The sequence below is a fragment of the Crinia signifera genome, chromosome 8 (genome assembly GCF_055691185.1).
Source record: "Crinia signifera chromosome 8, ASM5569118v1, whole genome shotgun sequence".
Lineage (NCBI taxonomy): Eukaryota > Metazoa > Chordata > Amphibia > Anura > Myobatrachidae > Crinia > Crinia signifera.
In genome coordinates, this window is record NC_139224.1 from 9474751 (window position 1) to 9502532 (window position 27782).

At 49.7% G+C, this 27782-nt stretch overlaps 1 protein-coding gene across 3 annotated transcripts in view; it reads right to left on the reverse strand.

Moving 5' to 3' along the window:
• Nucleotides 1-235: 235 nt before the first annotated feature.
• The window catches only part of SRGAP3 (SLIT-ROBO Rho GTPase activating protein 3), a 38604-nt gene continuing 11057 nt past the window's right edge, over nucleotides 236-27782 (reverse strand). Inside the window, exons 11-21 of one of the 3 annotated variants that reach the window (XR_014454267.1) lie at nucleotides 26207-26267; nucleotides 24290-24367; nucleotides 15306-15440; nucleotides 15075-15180; nucleotides 13097-13324; nucleotides 9466-9545; nucleotides 8842-9022; nucleotides 8459-8608; nucleotides 6957-7284; nucleotides 918-6839; nucleotides 236-835 (exon numbers count right to left, since the gene is read on the reverse strand). Coding sequence is in view for 2 of the 3 variants with exons in the window: in XM_083155715.1 (XP_083011841.1) it covers nucleotides 6423-6839; nucleotides 6957-7284; nucleotides 8459-8608; nucleotides 8842-9022; nucleotides 9466-9545; nucleotides 13097-13324; nucleotides 15075-15180; nucleotides 15306-15440; nucleotides 24290-24367; nucleotides 26207-26267; nucleotides 26777-26807 (1795 nt within the window). In the remaining variant the exon portion in view is untranslated. Of the gene's footprint in view, nucleotides 6840-6956; nucleotides 7285-8458; nucleotides 8609-8841; nucleotides 9023-9465; nucleotides 9546-13096; nucleotides 13325-15074; nucleotides 15181-15305; nucleotides 15441-24289; nucleotides 24368-26206; nucleotides 26268-26776; nucleotides 26808-27782 lie in introns of all 3 variants that reach the window. The other 2 variants (XM_083155715.1, XM_083155714.1) reach the window with 2 other exon arrangements.

A 27782-nucleotide genomic window follows, 5' to 3' on the forward strand; every position in this document is an offset into this window, starting at 1 on the left:
ATAGTATTCCGGATAATTAAGAAAGTTTTTGTGCTTTATCATTTTTTTATGGCATTTCCCGGACCTTGAGAATTAATTATTTCAGTTTCAATTAATTCTTACGGAAAATCTATTTTTTGCTTAGAACGTCCTCAATCTCAGCAAATATTCCCATTATCTACGTAGAAGCTTCTATGGATAACTCATTAAGACGCCATACATGTTCTACAAGAAAACACCACCATTTATTCCAGAATCCAATCAAGATATTTATTGTACATCAGTTTCATTAGCATACATTAGCATATCAGGTCAGACGCTCAGCCAGAGTGCAGCGTTTCCATACACAATGTTAATAATATCGAAGAGGGTAACATTAGTTATGCGGGGTTCAGCCAATCAGCAGCTCCTCTACCGTTACCTGGAGCCAACAAATACAAACAGCCAATCAGAGGTGGCCGCTCCTCTGTGTGTTTCTTCAAAAATGGCCTTATGAGGCATTTTGTAGGGCCCCAGAGGTATGGACATTGGCCAGAGAGCTGGAGGTATGAAATGAAACTCAGGAGGGGTGATATGACATTTAAAGTGGACCTGTTCCCAAAACACATTGTTGGTTGAAATTATAGGCACCCTATCAATTTGTTAAGAATCACTGTCATCATTGAGGCAATTCCTGACCAATATTCATGAGGCCTCACAAATATTCATGAGGGACTGACCAATATTCATAAGGCCTGACAAATATTCATGAGGGCCTGACTATTATTCATGAGACCTGACAAATATTCATGAGGCCTGACAAATATTCATAAGGGACTGACCAATATTCATGAGACCTGACAAATATTCATAAGGCCTCACAAATATTCATGAGGCCTGACAAATATCCATGAGGCCTGACAAATATTCATGAGGGCCTGAACAATATTCATAAGGACCTGACAAATATAAATAAGGGCCTTTCTAATATTCATAAGGGCCTGAGCAATATTCATGAGGCCTGACAAATATTCATAAGGACCTGACAAATATTCATGAGGCCTGACAAATATTCATAAGGACCTGACAAATATTCATAAGGACCTGACAAATATTCATGAGGCCTGACAAATATTCATAAGGGACTGACCAATATTCATAAGGACCTGACCAATATTCATAAGGACCTGACAAATATTCATGAGGCCTGACAAATATTCATAAGGGACTGACCAATATTCATGAGGCCTGACAAATATTCATGAGGGCCTGACTATTATTCATGAGACCTGACAAATATTCATAAGGCCTCACAAATATTCATGAGGCCTGACAAATATCCATGAGGCCTGACAAATATTCATGAGGGCCTGAACAATATTCATAAGGACCTGACAAATATAAATAAGGGCCTTTCTAATATTCATAAGGGCCTCAGCAATATTCATAAGGGCCTCAGCAATATTCATGAGGCCTGACAAATATTCATAAGGACCTGACAAATATTCATGAGGCCTGACAAATATTCATAAGGACCTGACAAATATTCATGAGGCCTGACAAATATTCATAAGGACCTGACAAATATTCAGGAGGCCTGACAAATATTCATAAGGACCTGACAAATATTCATAAGGCACTGACCAATATTCATAAGGACCTGACAAATATTCATAAGGACCTGACAAATATTCATGAGGCCTGACAAATATTCATAAGGACCTGACAAATATTCAGGAGGCCTGACAAATATTCATAAGGACCTGACAAATATTCATAAGGCACTGACCAATATTCATAAGGACCTGACAAATATTCATGAGGCCTGACAAATATTCATAAGGACCTGACAAATATTCATAAGGACCTGACAAATATTCAGGAGGCCTGACAAATATTCATAAGGGACTGACCAATATTCATGAGGCCTGAACAATATTCATAAGGACCTGACCAATATTCATAAGGACCTGACAAATATTAATGAGGCCTGACAAATATTCATAAGGACCTGACAAATATTCAGGAGGCCTGACAAATATTCATAAGGACCTGACAAATATTCATGAGGCCTGACAAATATTCAGGAGGCCTGACAAATATTCATAAGGGACTGACCAATATTCATGAGGACTGACAAATATTCATAAGGGACTGACCAATATTCATAAGGACCTGACCAATATTCATAAGGACCTGACAAATATTCATGAGGCCTGACAAATATTCATAAGGGACTGACCAAAATTCATGAGGCCAGAAAATTTCCATGAGGCCTGACAAATATTCATAAGGCCTGACAAATATCCATGAGGCCTGACAAATATTCATAAGGGCCTGACCAATATTCACGAGGCCTGACAAATATTCATAAGGTGGTGGTCAATATTCATGAGGTGTTGGTTCCTAGTTAATGAACAGGCTTAATCTCATGAACATAGTACAGCCCACAAATGGCTACCCTCATTGTGAGTAGGTGATAGGTCCATTTTAAGGTAAGCACTAAATGACAGACCACATTTGGAAAGTGCTTATTATACCCATTTCCACCTAACCAGTAACCATGACCAGATAATGGCTCCTGCTGTCATTCTTATGCCCACTAAATGAGGTCGTTACAGAGCATGGCCAACCCCTGGAAATGTTCTTTACTGACAACTATCATTTAATTTACTGATGCATTCTCTAATGTTAAAATGTATTAAAAAGTGAAATTAGTATAATCCCAAGAAGAAAGGGTGTGAATTCCACAGCATGATCAGAGAAATGATCTCTGAGGTAAAAATATTTGCATTTGGACACACAGTATTCATGAATTTTTCACGTAATGGGAAAACTGATTCAGCGCCTTTGTATGCAGAAGATATAACATTAACCGTTTACGGACTATAATCCCCACTAGGTTGGTTATACCCATAATGCTGTGTGAGCCAGTTCAGAGCCAGAGGATGCTGTATGGGCCAGTACAATTAACACAATGCTTCAAATATCATTTTCGCATTAACTCAGCCATGTTCAGATCTTAAAACTACTTTTTATTGGCTATCCATGTCACATGTTTTAGATAGCCAATGAGATAAATCTGAACTTGTGCTACTTTTGTCGATAAGAACCAAGAAAATACAAGTCGCTTATCTCTAATTTTGGTGAACACTGGCATTGTGCGCAAATATTGTGTTACAGCTCCTAGCTCTCCTGGTTTAGTACCGCCATTTGTCCCGATGGTGGAGAGGTTGGTAGATACTGTATGTGTGGTGGGGATAGCCATCAAGCATTGGTGGTTAGCAGCCACCGATGGTAGTTTAACATAGATCAATGTTCACCAATGGTGAATATCATTTGTGTGTGTGTGTGTGGAGGGGGGGGGGGGGGGTTTCTCTTGTTAAAAAACATCAAAGGCCATCCGTAATGTGACACTTTCACCAGCGTATGTCGCATGCTTTACAATTCACAGCTTCTCTGGGCCACAGATTGGATTCCTAAAGAACTAGACATACGGCCAGTGCATGGGACAGGTTGGGAGGTAGGATTGTGCCATAGTTGATGGCAGAATCAACTAAAGATATGGTCTGACCAGGGAATGGTCCAGACCTGCCGACTGTACTGGGGTACTATAATAACTGGGATTTGCACCCTACGCAATTAGAGGAGAAGACTTATGAACTCTGTGGGCACCAAGAATACTGTGACTACAGGGTACAAGAACAGCTACGAGCCTCGTGAGGACAGCATGGTGACTAGGGGTCAGGGGCGAAAGTCTCCAACAGTAGGGCTCAATGACAAACTGTTTTCCCAGAATCCCGTTAACTCATCACATCGGAGAGATGGGATCCAGCTGGTTAGCAGTGGTAATATGATGGACGCGGACACAAGATGCCAGCAGTTAGCTCACGTTTCATACGGATAATAAAATAATGAGCGATGAGCTGTGTTCTAACAATGAACACACGCAGGCGGACTGCTGGAGCCGCTCAACGCACTGCCCAGGAATGGCATTAATTCTCCCCGAGCTTCTCTCACCGACGCACACTGGCGGTAACCATTACCTAAGCTTGGATCATTGAGGCATGAGGCACACAGGGGAGGTCAATAGCGAATGACAAGCTCTATATTAAATAATATATAAGTATAGCATACAAAATGTAAACATCGTTGATGTGATTATGACCCAGATGTATCAAGCTTCAGAAAGGGATAAAATGGAGAGTGATAAACAACCAGCCAATCAGCCCCTAACTGCCATGTTACAGACTGGGTTTGAAAAATGACAGGTAGGAGCTGATTGACTGGTGGTTTATCTCTCCACTTTATCACTTTTTAAAGCTTGATACATCTGGCTTTAAATCTGCAGTCCAGGGCTGTATCGTACCCAGTGATGTCATAATTGGCGGGTGTATCAACGAGAGAGAGCAGACATGATATTATTTTTCGTGTTGGAGGGTAAAGTGAATTTTGCGGGCACATCTTCCATCATGTTCATTTTCCACTTAAATATTTCCAAGAAGCACTAAATGGTTATTTTTAATTATCAATGGGGTTACCCACCAAGGATCATACCCAACAGCTTAAAGCAGTGATGACACAGGTTCTCCATTCTGCGCCCCCGGCACTGTAAAGACCACAGTATACAGCTGCGCCCTTGTGCTCTGCTCTGTAATTGAAGCCCTTATCTGATAAACAATTACAAACGGAATGTTCACATCACAGGCATTGTAATAGAAAAATAAAACATATTCCTAGTGCAAACAGCTCCGGCCGAAGATTGAGGAAACCGGGGTCATCTCCTGGTCATGTGCTTCTGCGGAGTAAACCGTGGCAGGCCGATGTGAGGCAGCTTGTGGCCCCTGCTCTCCTGCCCGTGTAACCCCAGCGTATATTTGGTCTCCTATTGGTCCTGAGGACATACAAGTGACTAGACCCTGTAGTGTTCAGATTAGGTTATTTTCCACATGATGTAGCATAAATGTAATTAATGGGGTGTCCCCGCTGCACACAAGGGATCATTTTTGAATCCTGTGGCTCTCCAGCTGTGGTGTAACTACAAGTCCCAGCTTGCCCTACCACAGTTTCACTATTAGGAAATGCAAACACTGGTGGGGCATGCTGGGATGTGTAGTTTCAGAGCAGCCAGAGAGATGCAGGATGGGCCAGACCTGTACTATGACCATTCTAACATGGGTGCGGTGAATGCCTCCTTCAAAATGGCGGCTCAAGGCAGACATTTTCTGAAATAAAGGGATGAGCTTATTGTATTAGTAAATGTTTATCCTGGATATAAAGTCTCCAGCTAAAAAATGACTTAGTGATGTATATCACACAGATTCGGATGGCCTGCAGTAGCCCCAGCAGTTTTATCAACTGTGATTCCCAGCATGCTCCACTCTAGATTATTGTTCTCGCCCCCCAGTACAAGTGCTTTTGTGGAAAATCACCACATGTTCACCACAAAGGTTTTCCTTGGTCCAGCTTAGATCCCAGAGTATGGTGGATAAGTTAGAATAATGCCACTGAGGTAAAATCTAAGGGCGTTCCTTAATGTATATTCATATATATACATATATATCTCTCCTTTCCAGTGACAGAACAAACAGCCTTTCTATGGTTTACGGTTCAAGCATAATTCACATTTTCCTACATAGGTTGTACTACTATATATATGTACGTATATATATTTATAATTGCTAGGCCTGCGGCCTACATAGGGTTGACAACGTAACTAACATTTCAGAGTAATTATATACACAGTTATATATTGCTCTAGGATAATGGAGCAGCCTCCCACATCTTTCCCCTTGACGATGGAACCCTGGAACAGCATGTGCACGAACCAAGTTACTATCTCTAGTGCGTGGGAAGCCATATTGGAGTTCCACAACTAAAGCAGGAGGATTGTGGTACAGAGGAGGCCAAAGGACAAGTGTGGGTTTCCCCTCGAGGAAATCAGTGTCTCTTGTCCAACCACCAACACCTCCCTCCAAAGAACCAATAAATGTCCTGAATCCAGACCGCATCAAACGAGATCCTCAGACACCCCACCACCGTGCCGCACCTCCATTAGCCCTGGATGAGTTACAGAAGACTGAGGTAACACCAAGCAACGAGACAGCTAAAAATGGAAAATTAAGACTGGATTTACCAAATTGTGCCAACTCGGAGTGCATTTTAAGGCAATCTCATGGGGCAGATGCAAATATAACCATGGTCAGTTCTGATGGGGGTGAGATTATTCCCATGTATACAATGTAGGTATGGCTGAAGGATAGGATCCTGGGTGAGATGTTTGGCTGTGGACTGCGTCCACGTGGGATGTGCACTTCTGAGATCCGGGCAAGAGGAGGCTCTTTGACATGTATGGAAACGGTATAATAGTGTAAACGCTAGAGCTCCTCCTGCATCCAGCTCCTCCCCCCGGCCTTTGCCGGAGCGGCACATGGCCATGGAACAGTACCTGAAGCCTGAGACAGCTACATGGTCCCGGACTTCTCAGAGGAGTTGTTGGGAAGAGCCTTCTCTGTAGGGGTGATCGCTGGACTTCCCATTCCAGAGCTGCTGCTACTGCTGGACCGATGCTGGACCATTGGCCGGGCTGGCCTCACAGGCGGTGGTCTAAGCTGAGCCCCAGCCAGACGGGCCGACAATGCCGGCTTGAAGGTAGTCATCATCTCAGTGTTTGATGAATTGCTTCTCCGCATGGCCGCATCAGGGTCCCGTATCATGATCGTGTGCAAAGGGCTGACTGGCTCAGAATTCGGGGTGCCAAGAGCTGGGTTCTTCATAGGTTCCAGAGTGTCCAGCACAACATCGGGGGCCTGTTTAGCTGTATTCTGTCTCTCCAGCTCCCGCAACTCATTAAGGGCTGTGCTCATGGTCTTCTCAATGTCCTGCAATAGAGTAGGAGAAGGAGGTTGGGGGTTTGAGGAGATGACATCAGAACTGGGTGATTATACAGGAGTGTATCTGTATATGGCACCACTGGTGTATTATGCAGTAGTAATTACCTCAGCTAGAGCCTCTGTCTCCAGAGATTTGTGGTCCCCCAGGCTGCTGTGCCTGGTCCCCCCAGTCACGGAACGCAGAGATATCACGTCATGTAGCCCCTTCCTCTCCGGGTAATTAATGCTTCCAGCGCTTCCGAACGTGGCCATTCTACGCTTTTCGGGGCTGTCCACCCGTCCTCTGTTCAGCGACAGCTTATGAGGGCTACTCGGACAGGCAGCCGCACGGGGAGGGGTGTCGATGCAGGGACCCATGGGCCGCGGAGGGCTGTGGTTGTCCCCCCCACTCCTCCTGCGTGGTATGGCTGCTCCATCGGATCGTAGCCTAACCCTGGAATAAAACGATAACAAGAGAAGGGATGAGCACTGATGAGGACAAGTTGTGTTGCCCATAGCAACCAAACAAAACCATAGTTTGCTATGAGCAACCCCTTTATGTGTCCTCTTCAGAGGATTTGAAAGATGTTCCTCATCGACGCGAGGCTGCCCCAACCAATATGCTGAGCATAACTCAATGAACAGTCCCCCTCCTGCTGCTTTCCCCATTGGCTGGGCCTAGTACAGGGCAAGACCTTGCTGCCACCACTTCTACTGCCCCATGTTGTGCACCCCTCCTACTTCCTCCCTGAACACCTTTCCCCTTTTTCTACCTAATCACCTCCCCTCCATTCTCCCCGATCACCTCCCCTCCATTCTACCCAATCACCTCCCCTCCATTCTACCCAATCACCTCTCCTCCATTCTCCCCGATCACCCCCCCTCCATTCTCCCCAATCACCCCCCCCTCCATTCTCCCCGATCACCCCCCCTCCATTCTCCCCGATCACCCCCCCTCCATTCTCCCCGATCACCCCCCCTCCATTCTCCCCGATCACCTACCCTCCATTTTCCCTGATCACCTACCTTCCATTCTCCCCGATCCCCTCCCCTCCATTCTCCCCGATCACCTCCCCTCCATTCTCCCCTATCACCTCCCCTCCATTCTCCCCTATCACCTCCCCTCCATTCTCCCCTATCACCTCCCCTCCATTCTCCCATATCACCTCCCCTCCATTCTACCCAATCACCTCCCCTCCATTCTCCCTGATAACTTCCCCTCCATTCTCCCCGATCACTTCCCCTCCATTCTCCCCGATCACCCCCCTCCATTCTCCCCGATCACCCCCCCTCCATTCTACCCAATCACCTCCCCTCCATTCTACCCAATCACCCCCCTCCATTCTCCCTGATCACCTACCCTCCATTCTCCCCGATCACCTCCCCTCCATTCTCCCCGATCACCTACCCTCCATTCTCCCAGATCACCTCCCTCCATTCTCCCCGATCACCTCCCGATCGGAGGCCTACATAAGCCTACACAGTGGCCCTTATCCTTGTGGCTCTATCTCTAATGCTCCCATATACTTTAGCTAGGAGCGGCACCCTCTTACAGCTCTGTCTTCCTCCATTATGCAGCGCTGCGGAGTATGCTGGCACTTTACAGGTTAAGGTAATAAGTGACTTACCTGCCCAGCACTCCGGCAAAGCTGTACTCCTGCAGGTGCTCCGTGGGTGACTGGATATCATTCTTAGAGGAGGACTTGTCATCCAGTAGGGGCCCACTGCTGGCCTCGCTGTCAGCTTTCTGGCTCAGGCTGTCTGAGAATGCATCATCGCTATGAGGAGAGAAAGCATGTCACCAGCGTCATGGAGGGGATACAGTCAGGTGCAGGTTGCAGGGTGACGCAGGCTGCTCACACAGAGACCAGAGGGTTACAGGGAGGCGCAGGTTACAAGGAGGCGCAGGTTGCACACAAAGACCACAGGGTTACAGACCAGTGACAATGATGCAGGAGCAGCCATAAACCTCCAGACTAGAGCAATGGATTTGCTAGGATCATGTACTCACAGATCTTGGACCACAATGTACTGGTGTGGAATTAGGCCATCCACACCATTGTGCCGTCCTTCCCACCAGTCCTCCGAGGCGCGGTGGTACAGGAGCAGCGACGCCCCCTTCTTAAAGGACAATTCCCGGGGTGTGCGCCCCATGTAATCAAACTTTGCGATGGCTTCAATCTGCTCCACCTCTAGGGGCACAGGAGACAAAGGTGTCACTGTTAGTGATTGTACGCCTCACACACTACAACAACACACATATATAACAGCGTAATGCGCTCAGGGACCGGTGTGACACGTGGGAAGGGCCTGTACGTCGCAGGAACATTTCTGTGGCTGCGATAGAAACAGACTGAGCGGGGGCGGAGCTGACGTCACATGACTTCCTCTCAGACACCTGGGCACGCTTGTGTTATCCCTCACACGGCCGGTCACCACTCACAAACGCCGACTTCCTGTCACCTTGCGTACGGCCAGCGATATAACAAGTTGCAGGATTTGATTACAGGTGAGATAATCACCCGGCCGGTGATCTGCAGACGTGCGATCAGGTCTGAATGACCGCCACAGTCAGTTACACACAACCCCGGAATGAGCATGCTGTATACGTCTTTACCATCATTAGATAACTCACCTTCGTCACTGGTGTGCGGCTCTGTGCCGTTATCATGGTCCACCTCGTCTATAGCGCCCGGCTCACTGTGGGGACTGTCACTGGGAACACAGGGAACACAATTCATCTGCTGCAAAACTGCCATTTCTCAGTGACCCCGGGACCTGACCCCAGCGTGCACACTACAATATACATATATGTCCCCACACACAGGACATTATTCTGATCCACACGCAATGCTGTGAAATTTGCAGCGTTGCGCATGGATTAAATGCCACCCACCGCTCGCACAGCCGAATAAACATCCATTGGCCTTGGGTGCGGGGACCAAAACATTTGATGGTTGCTGACCACTGAATGACTTGGAATGAGCACGCAAGACAGGTCTCTTAGTATTGTGTGTCCCTGAATGGGAACAGGGCGGTGTAATATAGGGGTACAGTGTGATACAAGGTGTAATATAGGGGTACAGTGTGATACAAGGTGTAATATAGGGGTACAGTGTGATACAAGGTGTAATATAGGGGTACAGTGTGATACAAGGTGTAATATAGGGGTACAGTGTGATACAAGGTGTAATATAGGGGTACAGTGTGATACAAGGTGTAATATAGGGGTACAGTGTGATACAAGGTGTAATATAGGGGTACAGTGTGATACAAGGTGTAATATAGGGGTACAGTGTGATACAAGGTGTAATATAGGGGTACAGTGTGATACAAGGTGTAATATAGGGGTACAGTGTGATACAAGGTGTAATATAGGGACACAGTGTGATACAAGGTGTAATATAGGGACACAGTGTGATACAAGGTGTAATATAGGGGTACAGTGTGATACAAGGTGTAATATAGGGACACAGTGTGATACAAGGTGTAATATAGGGGTACAGTGTGATAGAAGGTGTAATATAGGGGTACAGTGTGATAGAAGGTGTAATATAGGGGTACAGTGTGATACAAGGTGTAATATAGGGGTACAGTGTGATACAAGGTGTAATATAGGGGTACAGTGTGATACAAGGTGTAATATAGGGGTACAGTGTGATAGAAGGTGTAATATAGGGACACAGTGTGATAGAAGGTGTAATATAGGGACACAGTGTGATACAAGGTGTAATATAGGGGTACAGTGTGATACAAGGTGTAATATAGGGACACAGTGTGATACAAGGTGTAATATAGGGACACAGTGTGATACAAGGTGTAATATAGGGGTACAGTGTGATAGAAGGTGTAATATAGGGACACTGTGATATAAGGTGTAATATAGGGGTACAGTGTGATACAAGGTGTAATATAGAGACACAGTGTGATACAAGGTGTAATATAGGGGTACAGTGTGATACAAGGTGTAATATAGGGGTAGTGTGATACAAGGTGTAATATAGGGGTACAGTGTGATAGAAGGTGTAATATAGGGGTACAGTGTGATACAAGGTGTAATATAGGGGTAGTGTGATACAAGGTGTAATATAGGGGTACAGTGTGATAGAAGGTGTAATATAGGGACACAGTGTGATACAAGGTGTAATATAGGGGTACAGTGTGATACAAGGTGTAATATAGGGGTACAGTGTGATACAAGGTGTAATATAGGGGTACAGTGTGATAGAAGGTGTAATATAGGGACACAGTGTGATATAAGGTGTAATATAGGGGTACAGTGTGATACAAGGTGTAATATAGGGGTACAGTGTGATAGAAGGTGTAATATAGGGGTACAGTGTGATACAAGGTGTAATATAGGGACACAGTGTGATACAAGGTGTAATATAGGGACACAGTGTGATGTAAGGTGTAATATAGGGACACAGTGTAAACAAGGTGTAATATAGGGACACAGTGTAATACAAGGTGAAAAATAGGGACACAGTGTGATGTAAGGTGTAATATAGGGACACAGTGTGATGTAAGGTGTAATATAGGGACACATTGTAAACAAGGTGTAATATAGGGACACAGTGTGATACAAGGTGTAATATAGGGACACAGTGTGATATAAGTTGTAATATAGGGGCACAGTGTAATATAAGGTGATATATATTGAGGTTGGTGTAATATAGGGGATGGAGTAGTATTGTGGGCAGTGTGATATAAGGTTTAATATAGGAGTACAGTGTGATATAAGTTGTAATATAGGGGTACAGTGTGATATAAGTTGTAATATAGGGGCACAATGTAATATAAGGTGTAATATAGGGACACAGTGTGATATAAGGTGGGATATAGGGGTATAGTGTGATACAAGGTGTAATATAAGGTGGTATATAGGGGTTGGTGTAATATAAGGTGTCATATAGGGGTACAGTGTAATATAAGTGGTATATAGGGACACAGTGTATTTAAGGAGTAATATAGGTATAAAGGGGCACAGCGTGATATAATGTGGTATATAGGTGTTGGTGTAATATACGGTGGTATATAGGGGTTGCTGTAATATATGGTGGTATATAGGGGTTGGTGTGATATAAGGTGGTATATAGGGGTTGGTGGGTACTTGTGTATTATAGCGGCGCCCCCGGTTTCCATCGCGCAATGTTTTAATCGCATCGCATCGTATGCCATGCACCCGATGGCATGCGATGCAACGCGATTTTTGCCCCCTATACGATGAAAGATTGTATAAGAACCCTAAAGGGTGCTTTTAAGCACCGTAATGGGTGCTTACAATGTTAAATGCACCCCCACGCCACCCCCCCACTATAAAAGTGAACCCGAAGCGTGGCGAGCGCAGCGAGCCCGCGAGGGGCGGCGGTACGCGTCCTCCGACCTTTTCGTACCCCCACTATCCACGTCGGCGAGGAGTTGAGAATAGAAAGTGTGGCGAGCGCAGCGAGCCCCGCGTGGGGACGCGGATACCTTCACAGGTATCGGAGTCCCCTCGAGGCCTTCACAGGTATTCGCTGCGCTCGCCACACTTTCTATTCTCAACTCCACGCCGACGTGGATAGTGGGGGTATGAAAAGGTCGGAGGACGCGTACCGCCGCCCCTTGCGGGCTCGCTGCGCTCGCCACACTTCGGGTTCACGTTTATAGTGGGGGGGTGGCGGGGGGGTGCATTTAACATTGTAAGCACCCATTAGGGTGCTTATACAATGTTTAATCGCATGGCATCGCATTGTATGGCATTGTATGGCATATACAATGTCATACAATTTTAAAATTGTATGGCATTGTACAATATTGCGCTATATCGCGTCGCATCGCATAAAAACGTATGCCTTATGGTATGCGATGCGATGGGCGCCGCCAAAATACACAAGTACCGTTGGTGTTATATACGGTGGTATATAGGGGTTGGTGTGATATACGGTGGTATATAGGGGTTGGTGTAATATACGGTGTAATATAGGGGTACAATGTAATATAAGGTGGTATATCAGGGTACGGTGCAATATAAGGTAGTATATAGGGGTACGGTGTAATATAAGGTGGTATATAGGGGTACAGTGTGATATAATGTGGTATATAGGGGTTGGTGTAATATATGGTGGTATATAGGGGTTGGTGTGATATGCGGTGGTATATAGGGGTTGGTGTAATATAGGGGTACGGTGTAATATAAGGTGGTATATAGGGGTACGGTGTAATATAAGCAGGTATATAGGGGTACGGTGTAATATAAGGCTTAGCATAAGGACTATATTTACCAGTACTCCTCACCCCCGGTCATACACTTCTCGTACACCGGTCCGTCCAGCTCCCGGTGAGTAGGGAAGATGGCTTCGTGGTTAGCGATGATGCTTTTGATGACCTCATTGACATGAGCCTGGCAGGACACCGGGTCTTGCCCGTCCGGGATGGGCATTAGCGTTGGTCCGAAACAGATGGCCAAGTTATATGGGTCCATCATGTTCTCATCACTGTACTGGGACATGCTGGAATATGGTGCATTGGACACGTTACTGACGGCCACACGTGGCAGCGACACACAATTACAGGACACGTTACTGACGGCCACACGTGGCAGCGACACAGTTACAGGACACGTTACTGACGGCCACATGTGGCAGCGACACACAGTTACAGGACACGTTACTGACAGCCACACGTGGCAGTGACACAGTTACAGGACACGTTACTGACGGCCACACGTGGCAGCGACACAGTTACAGGACACGTTACTGACGGCCACATGTGGCAGCGACACACAGTTACAGGACACGTTACTGACAGCCACACGTGGCAGTGACACAGTTACAGGACACGTTACTGACGGCCACACGTGGCAGCGACACACTTACAGGACACGTTACTGACGGCCACACGTGGCAGCGACACACAGTTACAGGACACGTTACTGACGGCCACACGTGGCAGCGACACACACTTACAGGACACGTTACTGACGGCCACACGTGGCAGCGACACACAGTTACAGGACATGGTACCGACGGCCACACGTGGCAGCGACACAAACTTACAGGACACGTTACTGACGGCCACACGTGGCAGCGACACACAGTTACAGGACACGTTACTGACGGCCACACGTGGCAGCGACACACACTTACAGGACACGTTACTGACGGCCACACGTGGCAGCGACACACAGTTACAGGACATGGTACCGACGGCCACACGTGGCAGCGACACACAGTTACAGGACACGTTACTGACGGCCACACGTGGCAGCGACACACAGTTACAGGACACGTTACTGACGGTCACACGTGGCAGCGACACACAGTTACAGGACACGTTACTGACAGCCACACGTGGCAGCGACACACAGTTACAGGACACGGTACTGACGGCCACACGTGGCAGCGACACACAGTTACAGGACACGTTACTGACGGCCACACGTGGCAGCGACACACAATTACTGGACACGTTACTGACGGCCACACGTGGCAGCGACACACAGCTACAGGACACGTTACTGACGGCCACACGTGGCAGCGACACACAGCTACAGGACACGTTACTGACGGCCACACGTGGCAGCGACACGCACTTACAGGACACGTTACTGACGGCCACGCGTGGCAGCGACACACAGTTACAGGACACGGTACTGACGGCCACACGTGGCAGCGACACACAATTACAGGACACATTACTGACGGCCACACGTGGCAGCGACACACAATTACAGCTATTTCCATTTGAGAGTAAACCGTAGCGGCTGCTTAGGGAATAATTAAACGTGGTCCATAAACTAATCCAGCCAATCAACAACATAGTTATCCAAACGGGGCACTGCCTACAGTACACACATGTAATATACAGGTGCACGGTGAATCAGACCCTTGTGGAGAATCAGAAAACTGTTACAGAGGGAGCAGAGTTTATTGCGGCGGACGAGTCACACAGTATATAAAGGCTACGAGAAGATGATGTACTATCCTGCGACAGTTTCCTCTATTATGTGACCTCTTTATAGTTTGGGATATTGGTGTTAGTTATTGCTGCAGTGGTGGCAAACAGGCCCTGCCAGATCCTACGACTGCTAGAGCCGGGCATCTTTTTTTGCCAAAAATGCGTCTAACACACAACGCGTCAGTTAGGCCTTTATAATAATGGCAAGTGGTCAGCTAATTTGCATGATCCAGCCATAGGCAAAGCGGACTGTGCAACTTAATTTAAACTGCTCCTGGACCGAACCCAGGCTTATATACTCACTGGTTGAGGAAGGCGAAGAGATATCTCATGACCACCAGGACGGCCCGGGGCAAAGTGATGAGGATCTGACGGATGTGATGGACTCTCTCTGAGTTGTTCTCTATCTCTGGAACGACAAAGAAAGGAGGACATGAATCACTACCTACTCTGCAGAAGAACTACAACTCCCATGATGCACCGGAAACCATGTCCTACATCCACAGTGAGAGAAGACCATAGTGTGATACTCACTGATTGTGGAGATCAAGTCTTGGAACCTTTCTTTAGGAAAGAGTGGGTTCTCCAGACCACGAAAATACAGCTTCAACACGCCGGCCACGGAATTAATATCTCTCTCAGAGTGGTCCTCTACGAGAGGGTCTTCTCCTGGGGAGGTCACAATCAGACAGGGGGACTCATACTTCACATACTCAACAAGCTTTATAGAGACAATAAGAATTCACATTAAAGTGTTGGTGCTGTTCTTCTGGGCTTGGATATGGCAGATCTAAAACATGAGTGAGCAGCACCCAAAAAGGTATACTCTCATCTACTGCTACCTCTGTCCTGCCGATACAGTAACCCGGCGACCACCACCTCCATCCCGCCCATACAGTAACCCGGCGACCACCACCTCCATCCCGCCCATACAGTAACCAGGTGACCACCACCTCCATCCCGCCCATACAGTAACCTGGTGACCACCACCTCCGTCCTGCCCATACAGCAACCCGGTGACCACCACCTCCGACTTCCCATACAGTAACCCGGTGACCACCACCTCCATCCCGCCCATACAGTAACCCGGCGACCACCACCTCCATCCCGCCCATACAGTAACCCGGTGACCACCACCTCCCTCCTGCCCATACAGTAACCCGGCGACCACCACCTCCGTTCTGCCCATACAGTAACCCGGCGACCACCACCTCCATTCCACCCATACAGTAACCCGGTGACCACCACCTCCCTCCTGCCCATACAGTAACCCGGCGACCACCACCTCCGTTCTGCCCATACAGTAACCCGGCGACCACCACCTCCATTCCACCCATACAGTAACCCGGCGACCACCACCTCCATCCTGCCCATACAGTAACCCGGCGACCACCACCTCCATCCTGCCCATACAGTAACCCGGCGACCACCACCTCAATCCCGCCCATACAGTAACCCGGTGACCACCACCTCCATCCCGCCCATACAGTAACCAGGTGACCACCACCTCCATCCCGCCCATACAGTAACCAGGTGCCCACCACCTCCATCCCGCCCATACAGTTACCCGGCGACCACCACCTCCATCCCGCCCATACAGTAACCCGGCGACCACCACCTCCATCCCGCCCATACAGTAACCTGGTGACCACCACCTCCATCCCGCCCATACAGTAACCCGGTGACCACCACCTCCATCCCGCCCATACAGTAACCAGGTGGCCACCACCTCCATCCTGTCCATACAGTAACCTGGTGACCACACCTCCATCTTGCCCATACAGTAACCCAGTGACCACACCTCCATCCCGCCCATACAGTAACCCGGTGACCACCACCTCCATCCCGCCCACACAGTAACCTGGTGACCACCACCTCTGTCCTGCCCGAACAGTAACCCGGTGACCACACCTCCGTCCCGCCCATACAGTAATTTAGTGACCACCACCTCCGTCCCACCCATACAGTAACCAGGTGACCACGACCTCCATCCCGCCCATACAGTAACCCGGTGACCACCACCTCCATCCCGCCCACACAGTAACCTGGTGACCACCACCTCCGTCCTGCCCATACAGTAACCCGGTGACCACACCTCCGTCCCACCCATACAGTAATTTAGTGACCACCACCTCCGTCCCACCCATACAGTAACCAGGTGACCACAACCTCCATCCTGCCCATACAGTAACCCGGTGACCACCACCTCCATCCCGCCCACACAGTAACCTGGTGACCACCACCTCCGTCCCGCCCACACAGTAACCTGGTGACCACCACCTCTGTCCTGCCCATACAGTAACCAGGTGACCACACCTCCATCCCGCCCATACAGTAACCAGGTGACCACCACCTCCATCCCGCCCATACAGTAACCAGGTGACCACCACCTCCATCCCGCCCATACAGTAACCCGGTGACCACCACCTCCATCCCTCCCATACAGTAACCTGGTGTCAACCACCTCCGTCCCGCCCATACAGTAACCCGGTGACCACCACCTCCATCCAGCCCAAACAGTAACCCGGTGACCACCACCTCCATCCCGCCCATACAGTAACCCGGTGACCACCACCTCCGTCCCATCCATACAGTAACCCGGTGACCAGCACCTCCGTCCCACCCATAAAGTAACCCTTAACCACCACCTCCGTCCCACCCATACAGTAATTCGGTGACCACCACCTCCGTGCCTCCCATACAGTAACCCGTGACCACCACCTCCATCCCACCCATACAGCAACCCAGTGACCACAACCTCCCTCCCGCCCATACAGTAAGCCGGTGACCAGCACCTCTGTCCCGCCCAGACAGTAACCAGGTGACCAGCACCTCTGTCCTGCCCAGACAGTAACCAGGTGACCAGCACCTCCATCCCGCCCATACAGTAATTTAGTGACCACCACCTCCGTCCCACCCATACAGTAACCCGGTGACCGCAACCTACATCCCACTCATACAGTAACCCAGTGATCGGCACCTCTGTCCAAACCATACAGTAAGCCGATGACCACAACCTTCGTCCCGCCCATACAGTAACCCGGTGATCAGCACTTTTGTCCCGCCCATACAGTAACCGGCACCTCTGTCCAATCCATACAGTAAGCCGATGACCGCAACCTCTGTCCGGCCCATACAGTAACCCAGTGACCGCAACCTCCGTCCCACTCATACAGTAAGCCAGTGATCGGCACCTCTGTCCAATCCATACAGTAAGCCCATGACCACAACCTTCGTCCCACCCATACAGTAACCCAGTGACCACCACCTCCGTCCCACTCATACAGTAAGCCAGTGATCGGCACCTCTGTCCAATCCATACAGTAAGCCGGTGACCACAACCTTCGTCCCGCCCATACAGTAACCCAGTGACCACCACCTCTGTCTCTTCCCGTACAGTAACCCAGTGATCAGCACCTCTTTCCAATCCATAGAGTCAGCCGATGACCACAACCTCCGTCCGGCCCATACAGTAACCCGGTGACCACCACCTCCATCTCCTCCCATACAGTAACCCAGTGATCGGCACCTCTGTCCAATCCATACTGTCAGCCAATGACCACAACCTCTGTCCGGCCCATACAGTAACCCAGTGACCACCACCTCTGTCTCCTCCCATACAGTAACCCGGTGATCAGCACCTCTGTTCAATCCATAGAGTCAGCCGATGACCACAACCTCCGTCCCACCCATACAGTAACCCGGTGACCACCACCTCTATCTCCTCCCATACAGTAACCCAGTGATCGGCACCTCTGTCAAATCCATACTGTCAGCCAATGACCACAACCTCTGTCCGGCCCATACAGTAACCCAGTGACCACCACCTCTGTCTCCTCCCATACAGTTACCCGGTGATCAGCACCTCTGTTCAATCCATAGAGTCAGCCGATGACCACAACCTCCGTCCCACCCATACAATAACCAGGTGACCACCACCTCCATCCCGCCCATACAGTAACCCGGCGACCACCACCTCCATCCCGCCCATACAGTAACCCGGCGACCACCACCTCCATCCCGCCCATACAGTAACCTGGTGACCACCACCTCCATCCCGCCCATACAGTAACCCGGTGACCACCACCTCCATCCCGCCCATACAGTAACCAGGTGACCACCACCTCCATCCTGTCCATACAGTAACCTGGTGACCACACCTCCATCTTGCCCATACAGTAACCCGGTGACCACCACCTCCATCCCGCCCATACAGTAACCAGGTGACCACCACCTCCATCCTGTCCATACAGTAACCTGGTGACCACACCTCCATCCCGCCCATACAGTAACCCGGTGACCACCACCTCCATCCCGCCCACACAGTAACCTGGTGACCACCACCTCTGTCCTGCCCATACAGTAACCCGGTGACCACACCTCCGTCCCGCCCATACAGTAATTTAGTGACCACCACCTCCGTCCCACCCATACAGTAACCAGGTGACCACGACCTCCATCCCGCCCATACAGTAACCCGGTGACCACCACCTCCATCCCGCCCACACAGTAACCTGGTGACCACCACCTCCGTCCTGCCCATACAGTAACCCGGTGACCAGCACCTCCGTCCCACCCATAAAGTAACCCTTAACCACCACCTCCGTCCCACCCATACAGTAATTCGGTGACCACCACCTCCGTGCCTCCCATACAGTAACCCGTGACCACCACCTCCATCCCACCCATACAGTAACCTGGTGGCCACACCTCCATCCCGCCCATACAGCAACCCAGTGACCACAACCTCCCTCCCGCCCATACAGTAAGCCGGTGACCAGCACCTCTGTCCCGCCCAGACAGTAACCAGGTGACCAGCACCTCTGTCCTGCCCAGACAGTAACCAGGTGACCAGCACCTCCATCCCGCCCATACAGTAATTTAGTGACCACCACCTCCGTCCCACCCATACAGTAACCCGGTGACCGCAACCTACATCCCACTCATACAGTAACCCAGTGATCGGCACCTCTGTCCAAACCATACAGTAAGCCGATGACCACAACCTTCGTCCCGCCCATACAGTAACCCGGTGATCAGCACTTTTGTCCCGCCCATACAGTAACCGGCACCTCTGTCCAATCCATACAGTAAGCCGATGACCGCAACCTCTGTCCGGCCCATACAGTAACCCAGTGACCGCAACCTCCGTCCCACTCATACAGTAAGCCAGTGATCGGCACCTCTGTCCAATCCATACAGTAAGCCCATGACCACAACCTTCGTCCCGCCCATACAGTAACCCAGTGACCACCACCTCCGTCCCACTCATACAGTAAGCCAGTGATCGGCACCTCTGTCCAATCCATACTGTCAGCCAATGACCACAACCTCTGTCCGGCCCATACAGTAACCCAGTGACCACCACCTCTGTCTCCTCCCATACAGTAACCCGGTGATCAGCACCTCTGTTCAATCCATAGAGTCAGCCGATGACCACAACCTCCGTCCCACCCATACAGTAACCCGGTGACCACCACCTCTATCTCCTCCCATACAGTAACCCAGTGATCGGCACCTCTGTCAAATCCATACTGTCAGCCAATGACCACAACCTCTGTCCGGCCCATACAGTAACCCAGTGACCACCACCTCTGTCTCCTCCCATACAGTAACCCGGTGATCAGCACCTCTGTTCAATCCATAGAGTCAGCCGATGACCACAACCTCCGTCCCACCCATACAATAACCAGGTGACCACCACCTCCATCCCGCCCATACAGTAACCCGGCGACCACCACCTCCATCCCGCCCATACAGTAACCCGGCGACCACCACCTCCATCCCGCCCATACAGTAACCTGGTGACCACCACCTCCATCCCGCCCATACAGTAACCCGGTGACCACCACCTCCATCCCGCCCATACAGTAACCAGGTGACCACCACCTCCATCCTGTCCATACAGTAACCTGGTGACCACACCTCCATCCCGCCCATACAGTAACCCGGTGACCACCACCTCCATCCCGCCCACACAGTAACCTGGTGACCACCACCTCTGTCCTGCCCATACAGTAACCCGGTGACCACACCTCCGTCCCGCCCATACAGTAATTTAGTGACCACCACCTCCGTCCCACCCATACAGTAACCAGGTGACCACGACCTCCATCCCGCCCATACAGTAACCCGGTGACCACCACCTCCATCCCGCCCACACAGTAACCTGGTGACCACCACCTCCGTCCTGCCCATACAGTAACCCGGTGACCACACCTCCGTCCCGCCCATACAGTAATTTAGTGACCACCACCTCCGTCCCACCCATACAGTAACCAGGTGACCACGACCTCCATCCTGCCCATACAGTAACCCGGTGACCACCACCTCCATCCCGCCCACACAGTAACCTGGTGACCACCACCTCCGTCCTGCCCATACAGTAACCCGGTGACCACCACCTCCTCCATCCCGCCCACACAGTAACCTGGTGACCACCACCTCTGTCCTGCCCATACAGTAACCAGGTGACCACACCTCCATCCCGCCCATACAGTAACCAGGTGACCATCACCTCCATCCCGCCCATACAGTAACCAGGTGACCACCACCTCCATCCCGCCCATACAGTAACCCAGTGACCACCACCTCCATCCCTCCCATACAGTAACCTGGTGTCAACCACCTCCGTCCCGCCCATACAGTAACCCGGTGACCACCACCTCCATCCAGCCCAAACAGTAACCCGGTGACCACCACCTCCATCCCGCCCATACAGTAACCCGGTGACCACCACCTCCGTCCCATCCATACAGTAACCCGGTGACCAGCACCTCCGTCCCACCCATAAAGTAACCCTTAACCACCACCTCCGTCCCACCCATACAGTAATTCGGTGACCACCACCTCCGTGCCTCCCATACAGTAACCCGTGACCACCACCTCCATCCCACCCATACAGTAACCTGGTGGCCACACCTCCATCCCGCCCATACAGCAACCCAGTGACCACCACCTCCCTCCCGCCCATACAGTAAGCCGGTGACCAGCACCTCTGTCCCGCCCAGACAGTAACCAGGTGACCAGCACCTCTGTCCTGCCCAGACAGTAACCAGGTGACCAGCACCTCCATCCCGCCCATACAGTAATTTAGTGACCACCACCTCCGTCCCACCCATACAGTAACCCGGTGACCGCAACCTACATCCCACTCATACAGTAACCCAGTGATCGGCACCTCTGTCCAAACCATACAGTAAGCCGATGACCACAACCTTCGTCCCGCCCATACAGTAACCCGGTGATCAGCACTTTTGTCCCGCCCATACAGTAACCCAGTGACCGGCACCTCTGTCCAATCCATACAGTAAGCCGATGACCGCAACCTCTGTCCGGCCCATACAGTAACCCAGTGACCGCAACCTCCGTCCCACTCATACAGTAAGCCAGTGATCGGCACCTCTGTCCAATCCATACAGTAAGCCGGTGACCACAACCTTCGTCCCGCCCATACAGTAACCCAGTGACCACCACCTCTGTCTCTTCCCGTACAGTAACCCAGTGATCAGCACCTCTGTCCAATCCATAGAGTCAGCCGATGACCACAACCTCCGTCCGGCCCATACAGTAACCCGGTGACCACCACCTCCATCTCCTCCCATACAGTAACCCAGTGATCGGCACCTCTGTCCAATCCATACTGTCAGCCAATGACCACAACCTCTGTCCGGCCCATACAGTAACCCAGTGACCACCACCTCTGTCTCCTCCCATACAGTAACCCGGTGATCAGCACCTCTGTTCAATCCATAGAGTCAGCCGATGACCACAACCTCCGTCCCGCCCATACAGTAACCAGGTGACCACCACCTCCATCCTGCCCATACAGTAACCCGGTGATCAGCACCTCTGTCCAATCCATACAGTAAGCCCATGACCACAACCTCCGTCCCACCAATACAGTAACCCGGTGACCACCACCTCTATCTCCTCCCATACAGTAACCCAGTGATCGGCACCTCTGTCCAATCCATACTGTCAGCCAATGACCACAACCTCTGTCCCGCCCATACAGTAACCCAGTGACCACCACCTCTGTCTCCTCCCATACAGTAACCCGGTGATCAGCACCTCTGTTCAATCTATAGAGTCAGCCGATGACCACAACCTCCGTCCCACCCATACAGTAACCCGGTGACCACCACCTCTATCTCCTACCATACAGTAACCCAGTGATCGGCACCTCTGTCAAATCCATACTGTCAGCCAATGACCACAACCTCTGTCCGGCCCATACAGTAACCCAGTGACCACCATCTCTGTCTCCTCCCATACAGTAACCCGGTGATCAGCACCTCTGTTCAATCCATAGAGTCAGCCGATGACCACAACCTCCGTCCCACCCATACAATAACCCGGAGACCACCACCTCCATCTCCTCCCATACAGTAACCCAGTGATCAGCACCTCTGTCCAATCCATACTGTCAGCCAATGACCACAACCTCTGTCCCGCCCATACAGTAACCCAGTGACCATCACCTCTGTCTCCTCCCATACAGTAACCCAGTGATCGGCACCTCTGTCCAATCCATACAGTCAGCCGATGACCACAACCTCCGTCCCGCCCATACAGTAACCCGGTGACCACCACCTCCATCCCGCCCACACAGTAACCTGGTGACCACCACCTCCATCCCGCCCATACAGTAACCCAGTGACCACCACCACCATCCCACCCATACAGTAACCCGGTGACCACCACCTCCATCCTGCCCATACAGTAACCCGGTAACCACCACCTCCGTCCCGCCCATACAGTAACCCGGTGACCACACCTCCATCCCGCCCATACAGTAACCCGGTGACCACCACCCCCATCCCGCCCATACAGTAACCTGGTGTCCACCACCTCCGTCCCGCCCATACAGTAACCCATTGACCACCACCTCCGTCCCGCCCATACAGTAACCCATTGACCACCACCTCCATCCCACCCATACAGTAACCCGGTGACCACCACCTCCATCCTGCCCATACAGTAACCCGGTGACCACCACCTCCGTCCCGCCCATACAGTAACCTGCTGACCACCACCTAAGTCCCGCCCATACAGTAACCCAGTGATCGGCACCTCTGCCCGATGACGGTTGCAAATTAATCTGAATCAACTCTGAGGTTGTGCTAAAATCTACAAACATTGCAGCGGCTGCATCCGCTGCTGGCATGTGAAGTGGCAACCACTTAATATTCTGAGAAACCCTATGCCCAATGGTGTAACCACCATAGGTGCAGCTGCTTATGCATATGGCCGCTGTAACTGTGCATCAGACTTCAGAGACCAGGCGCGCCGCACCCCGTAATTGCTTGCGACGCGCCTGCATGTATGTCACCTCTTCACCGCCCACCAACGCTCCTGGACTGTCAATCACTGTGGGAATAAATACATTGGGCACATGCAGACTGCTTATTCCATTGTAGTATAAGAAGTTGTTCCTCTCTGGCTTCTCTCTCTATGGGACACAACACTCTATTTCAGGTGTCTTGGGGTCTTCACACCCCTACGGGGTCACTCACCTCTTTCAAATGAATTCTTGATGTCATTGACTTCAACTTGGGATCCCGGAACACGGAATATTCCCTGTTGCTGAAGACCTGCAGCCAGAATACATATGATATCAGTGAAGGGATGTACCGATTGTGGATACACTGATTGAATTATAATCTTGTTTTTTCCTCATGTGCTTGATGAGTTTTGCATACTAATAATAGTGAATTGCTTATGTGCAGTGTGATGAGTCAATGTTTGACAATGGACAAGCTGCTAGTATCTCAGAGAGACAGATGGGGTGACATGTAGTAGGATGGGATTTTTTTGGTATGGTTCACAAAAATATGTGGGACAAAAAAGCGTAGGGGTCCCCCATATTTCTGAAACCAGCCCTGGGCTCTTGGACCGAACCTGGTTCCAAAAATATGGGGACAAAAAAAACTAGGGGTCCCCTCGTGTTTTGGAAACAGCACTGGTCTCCAACAGCCAAAGGTGTCATGCCACAGACGGGGGACACTTTTTATACAAGGTCTCCCGGCTGTACCATGACCACCGTGGTTGGTCAGCCCTGGATAGGGGGTCCATGACAGAGTCAGAAACAAACCCCCCCCCCCATTAAAAGGGGTTCCCCTGTCCAGGGCTGCTGTCCCTGGCGTCCTAGGGCGGTGGACAATGGGCTGATGGGTGTAAAAAATAAATAAAAACACACTGCTTTATACAGGAGAACTACAAGAACCAGCATGAGGGCATTAATGTGCATGTGTAAATAAGGAGATACACACCCAGAAATGTATACGTTTATTAAACACCCCTTTTACACTTTAAAGAGAAAACATCTGGATGTGAACTGTAATGTGCGATTGTTTGCACAGAACAAATCCTGCGATTTTTACCGCTAAATGTGCAAATTCAATCGCAGTTCGCACACTATTACATTTGCAATTTTATAAAAAATTTTACACAAAAATCGCAAAAAGTCACAAAATGGCACCTTATTACATGTCCCCCACGGTTTAGTGAATATAAACAAGAGAAATGCAGAGGCGGAGCTCCCCCTGACGAAGTCCATGATGGACAAAACGCGTTGGGTGTATTGCTTGGGACAGAGAATCCCAGACACATTGCTCAAGGCAACGGTCCAGGTTCTGTGCACCCATGGATCAGCACAGATGGTTAATTCAAATTGGCTGAGGTACTAATTACCTGTGGCCAAGCATTGATATCCTTACACCCTGGACCATTGGGGTGCCTTAAGTTTTAGGACCCTCTTTACACTTAGTATTTCCTTGGCTCACTCCCTTTTCAGTAGCAGGTTTGAAAACAATATAGCGCAAAGGAGAATATGTATCCCGGAGAGAGGTAAAGTCCCAACCAATCAGCTCGGAATTCTCATTTCAAACACATCGATAGGAGCGGATTGGTTGTTATTTTATCTCCGCTTCTTTCTATGCATTTAATGTACCCATAATAAATTGTTATTTTATTAAAAGCAGTATCACATTATATATACCGCACATGGGTGTATTTTAAAAGCTCCCTCAATACCTATCCGTAACTCATTCTGTATGTGGTACAAGATCCTTTATTTATTGTTACGAGGCCCCATCATTGCTTACTGTGTGATTCAACTGAATTTCATTATGATGTCACCAGGGGGCGCCACCTCTCCATTTCTCCTGTTTATATATCCTCTTTTTTTATGTACTGCGTTCGGAATGATGTCAGATATGAATCTAATATTAAGTTCCTACATAATAAAGTGCTAACCCTGCTCCTCCCCTCTACGGGGGGATTTCAACAGTTTTGCTAGATGGAAGCCAGTAGATGACGCCAGACTGAGCAATTCAGCCATCACTGATATTACCGTTATGCTGTTTTATCATTGTGACAGGCTGGTAACTAGCACATTATATAAATCACACTAGATTTGGGATAGTACGCACCATATAAATTGATGTACCGGATGCAGCTCTCGACCACCAATGGGATGGCTTGACCAGAATCCTGAAATAAGATGACATTAAAATCTATTTGTATCACTATAGTTTTTTTTTAGCCAAGTATACCAAACCCCCACGGACCAATCACAGTTCAAGGTTTAGCGTTCTCACTAAATAGGCCACACCCACTTTTGGTTAATATCCAATCAGGACTGTGCTCTGCAATGGAGCGCAATGTTTAACATTCCAGAACTAAAACATATAAGGCACAGGACAAAGGCGCTCTAGTGTAATAGAAGTAATGTGTAGTATTGTATACACTGCACTAGGTAGGACTACTGACAGGACATGCTGGGACTTGTGGTTTCACAGCAGTTGGAGACTCCCAGGTTATCTAGGCCTGACTTAGAACCCCATATCTGCGGATGTGATCACAAGACAAATACTGTAATGCCGGCCACACACGCTGCGTATCACAGGACAAGTAGCCTCTGGCCACAAGCATCTACCACCATCGGTCAGACCACAGCGTGTATGGCCAGACTATGACTGTATGGAGAATTGTTATAATACCTGGATCCGGCTGCGAGTATTTCTTCGTCCTCTGATGAGAGTAACACACACAAACACACAGCAGCAATATCATCATCAGCAGCAGCAGCAGCAGCGATAGTCGCAGAGAGACATAGAAAGGAGAAGCGAGAGTCAGCTGAGAGATCCGAGCCACAGAAAAACAGGACACAGAGACGGTACCCGACACCCGAGCTGCACCACGCCCCGGCACCAGGTCTTGCCCGGTACGCATGTAGGACACACATACCCAGTGCAACCATTTGTGTAACGCTGGATGCCCCAAACTGCTGAAATCTCTGTGTCTGGGTGGATGGTTCCCATAATCCAACCTGAATCACTGACTCTGAAAACTGATATTATGACATGGTCTAGTGGAGCCTGCCCTGCTATTAGAACCATTCTGTATAATTCAGAGGTTGCTCAGCGCATGCTGCCCTATACCAATGAGAGTCAATCACACATCAAAACCCTGAATTGGATAAATAAAAAACCTTGCACAGTTACGCCACTGCAGGTGGGGCAGATGTAAAATGCAGAGAGAGTTAGATTTGGGGTGAGTTATTTTGTTTCTGTGCAGAGTAATAACTGGCTGCTTCATTTTTACACTGCAATCTAGTTTTCCTTTTCAACAACCAAATCTAACTCTCTCTGCACCTGTTACATCTGCAGCGCAGCACGGTTTTGTTCACTTTGAGAACAAATTTGTCCTGCGATTAGGTCTGAATGAGGCCCAATTTGGGAGCCAACATCAAAGCGAAACGGTTCTCTGGCATCTGCTGAAGTTATTTTTACCACCACAAGCGCTGCCACACAGCGTCACAGGGGAGACACGGGTTCCACCTCCAGCTGCGGCATCGCCTGGCAGAATCTAGGTCATTATAATCTTCCCCCCAGTGACGGCGCTCAGTCTCACTGTCAGAAACTGCTGCTGCCTGTTGTGCAGATTGAAAGCGCGTTTTACTAGCCCGTTATAGGGGTATATTTACTAAAGCCTATAACAATGAAA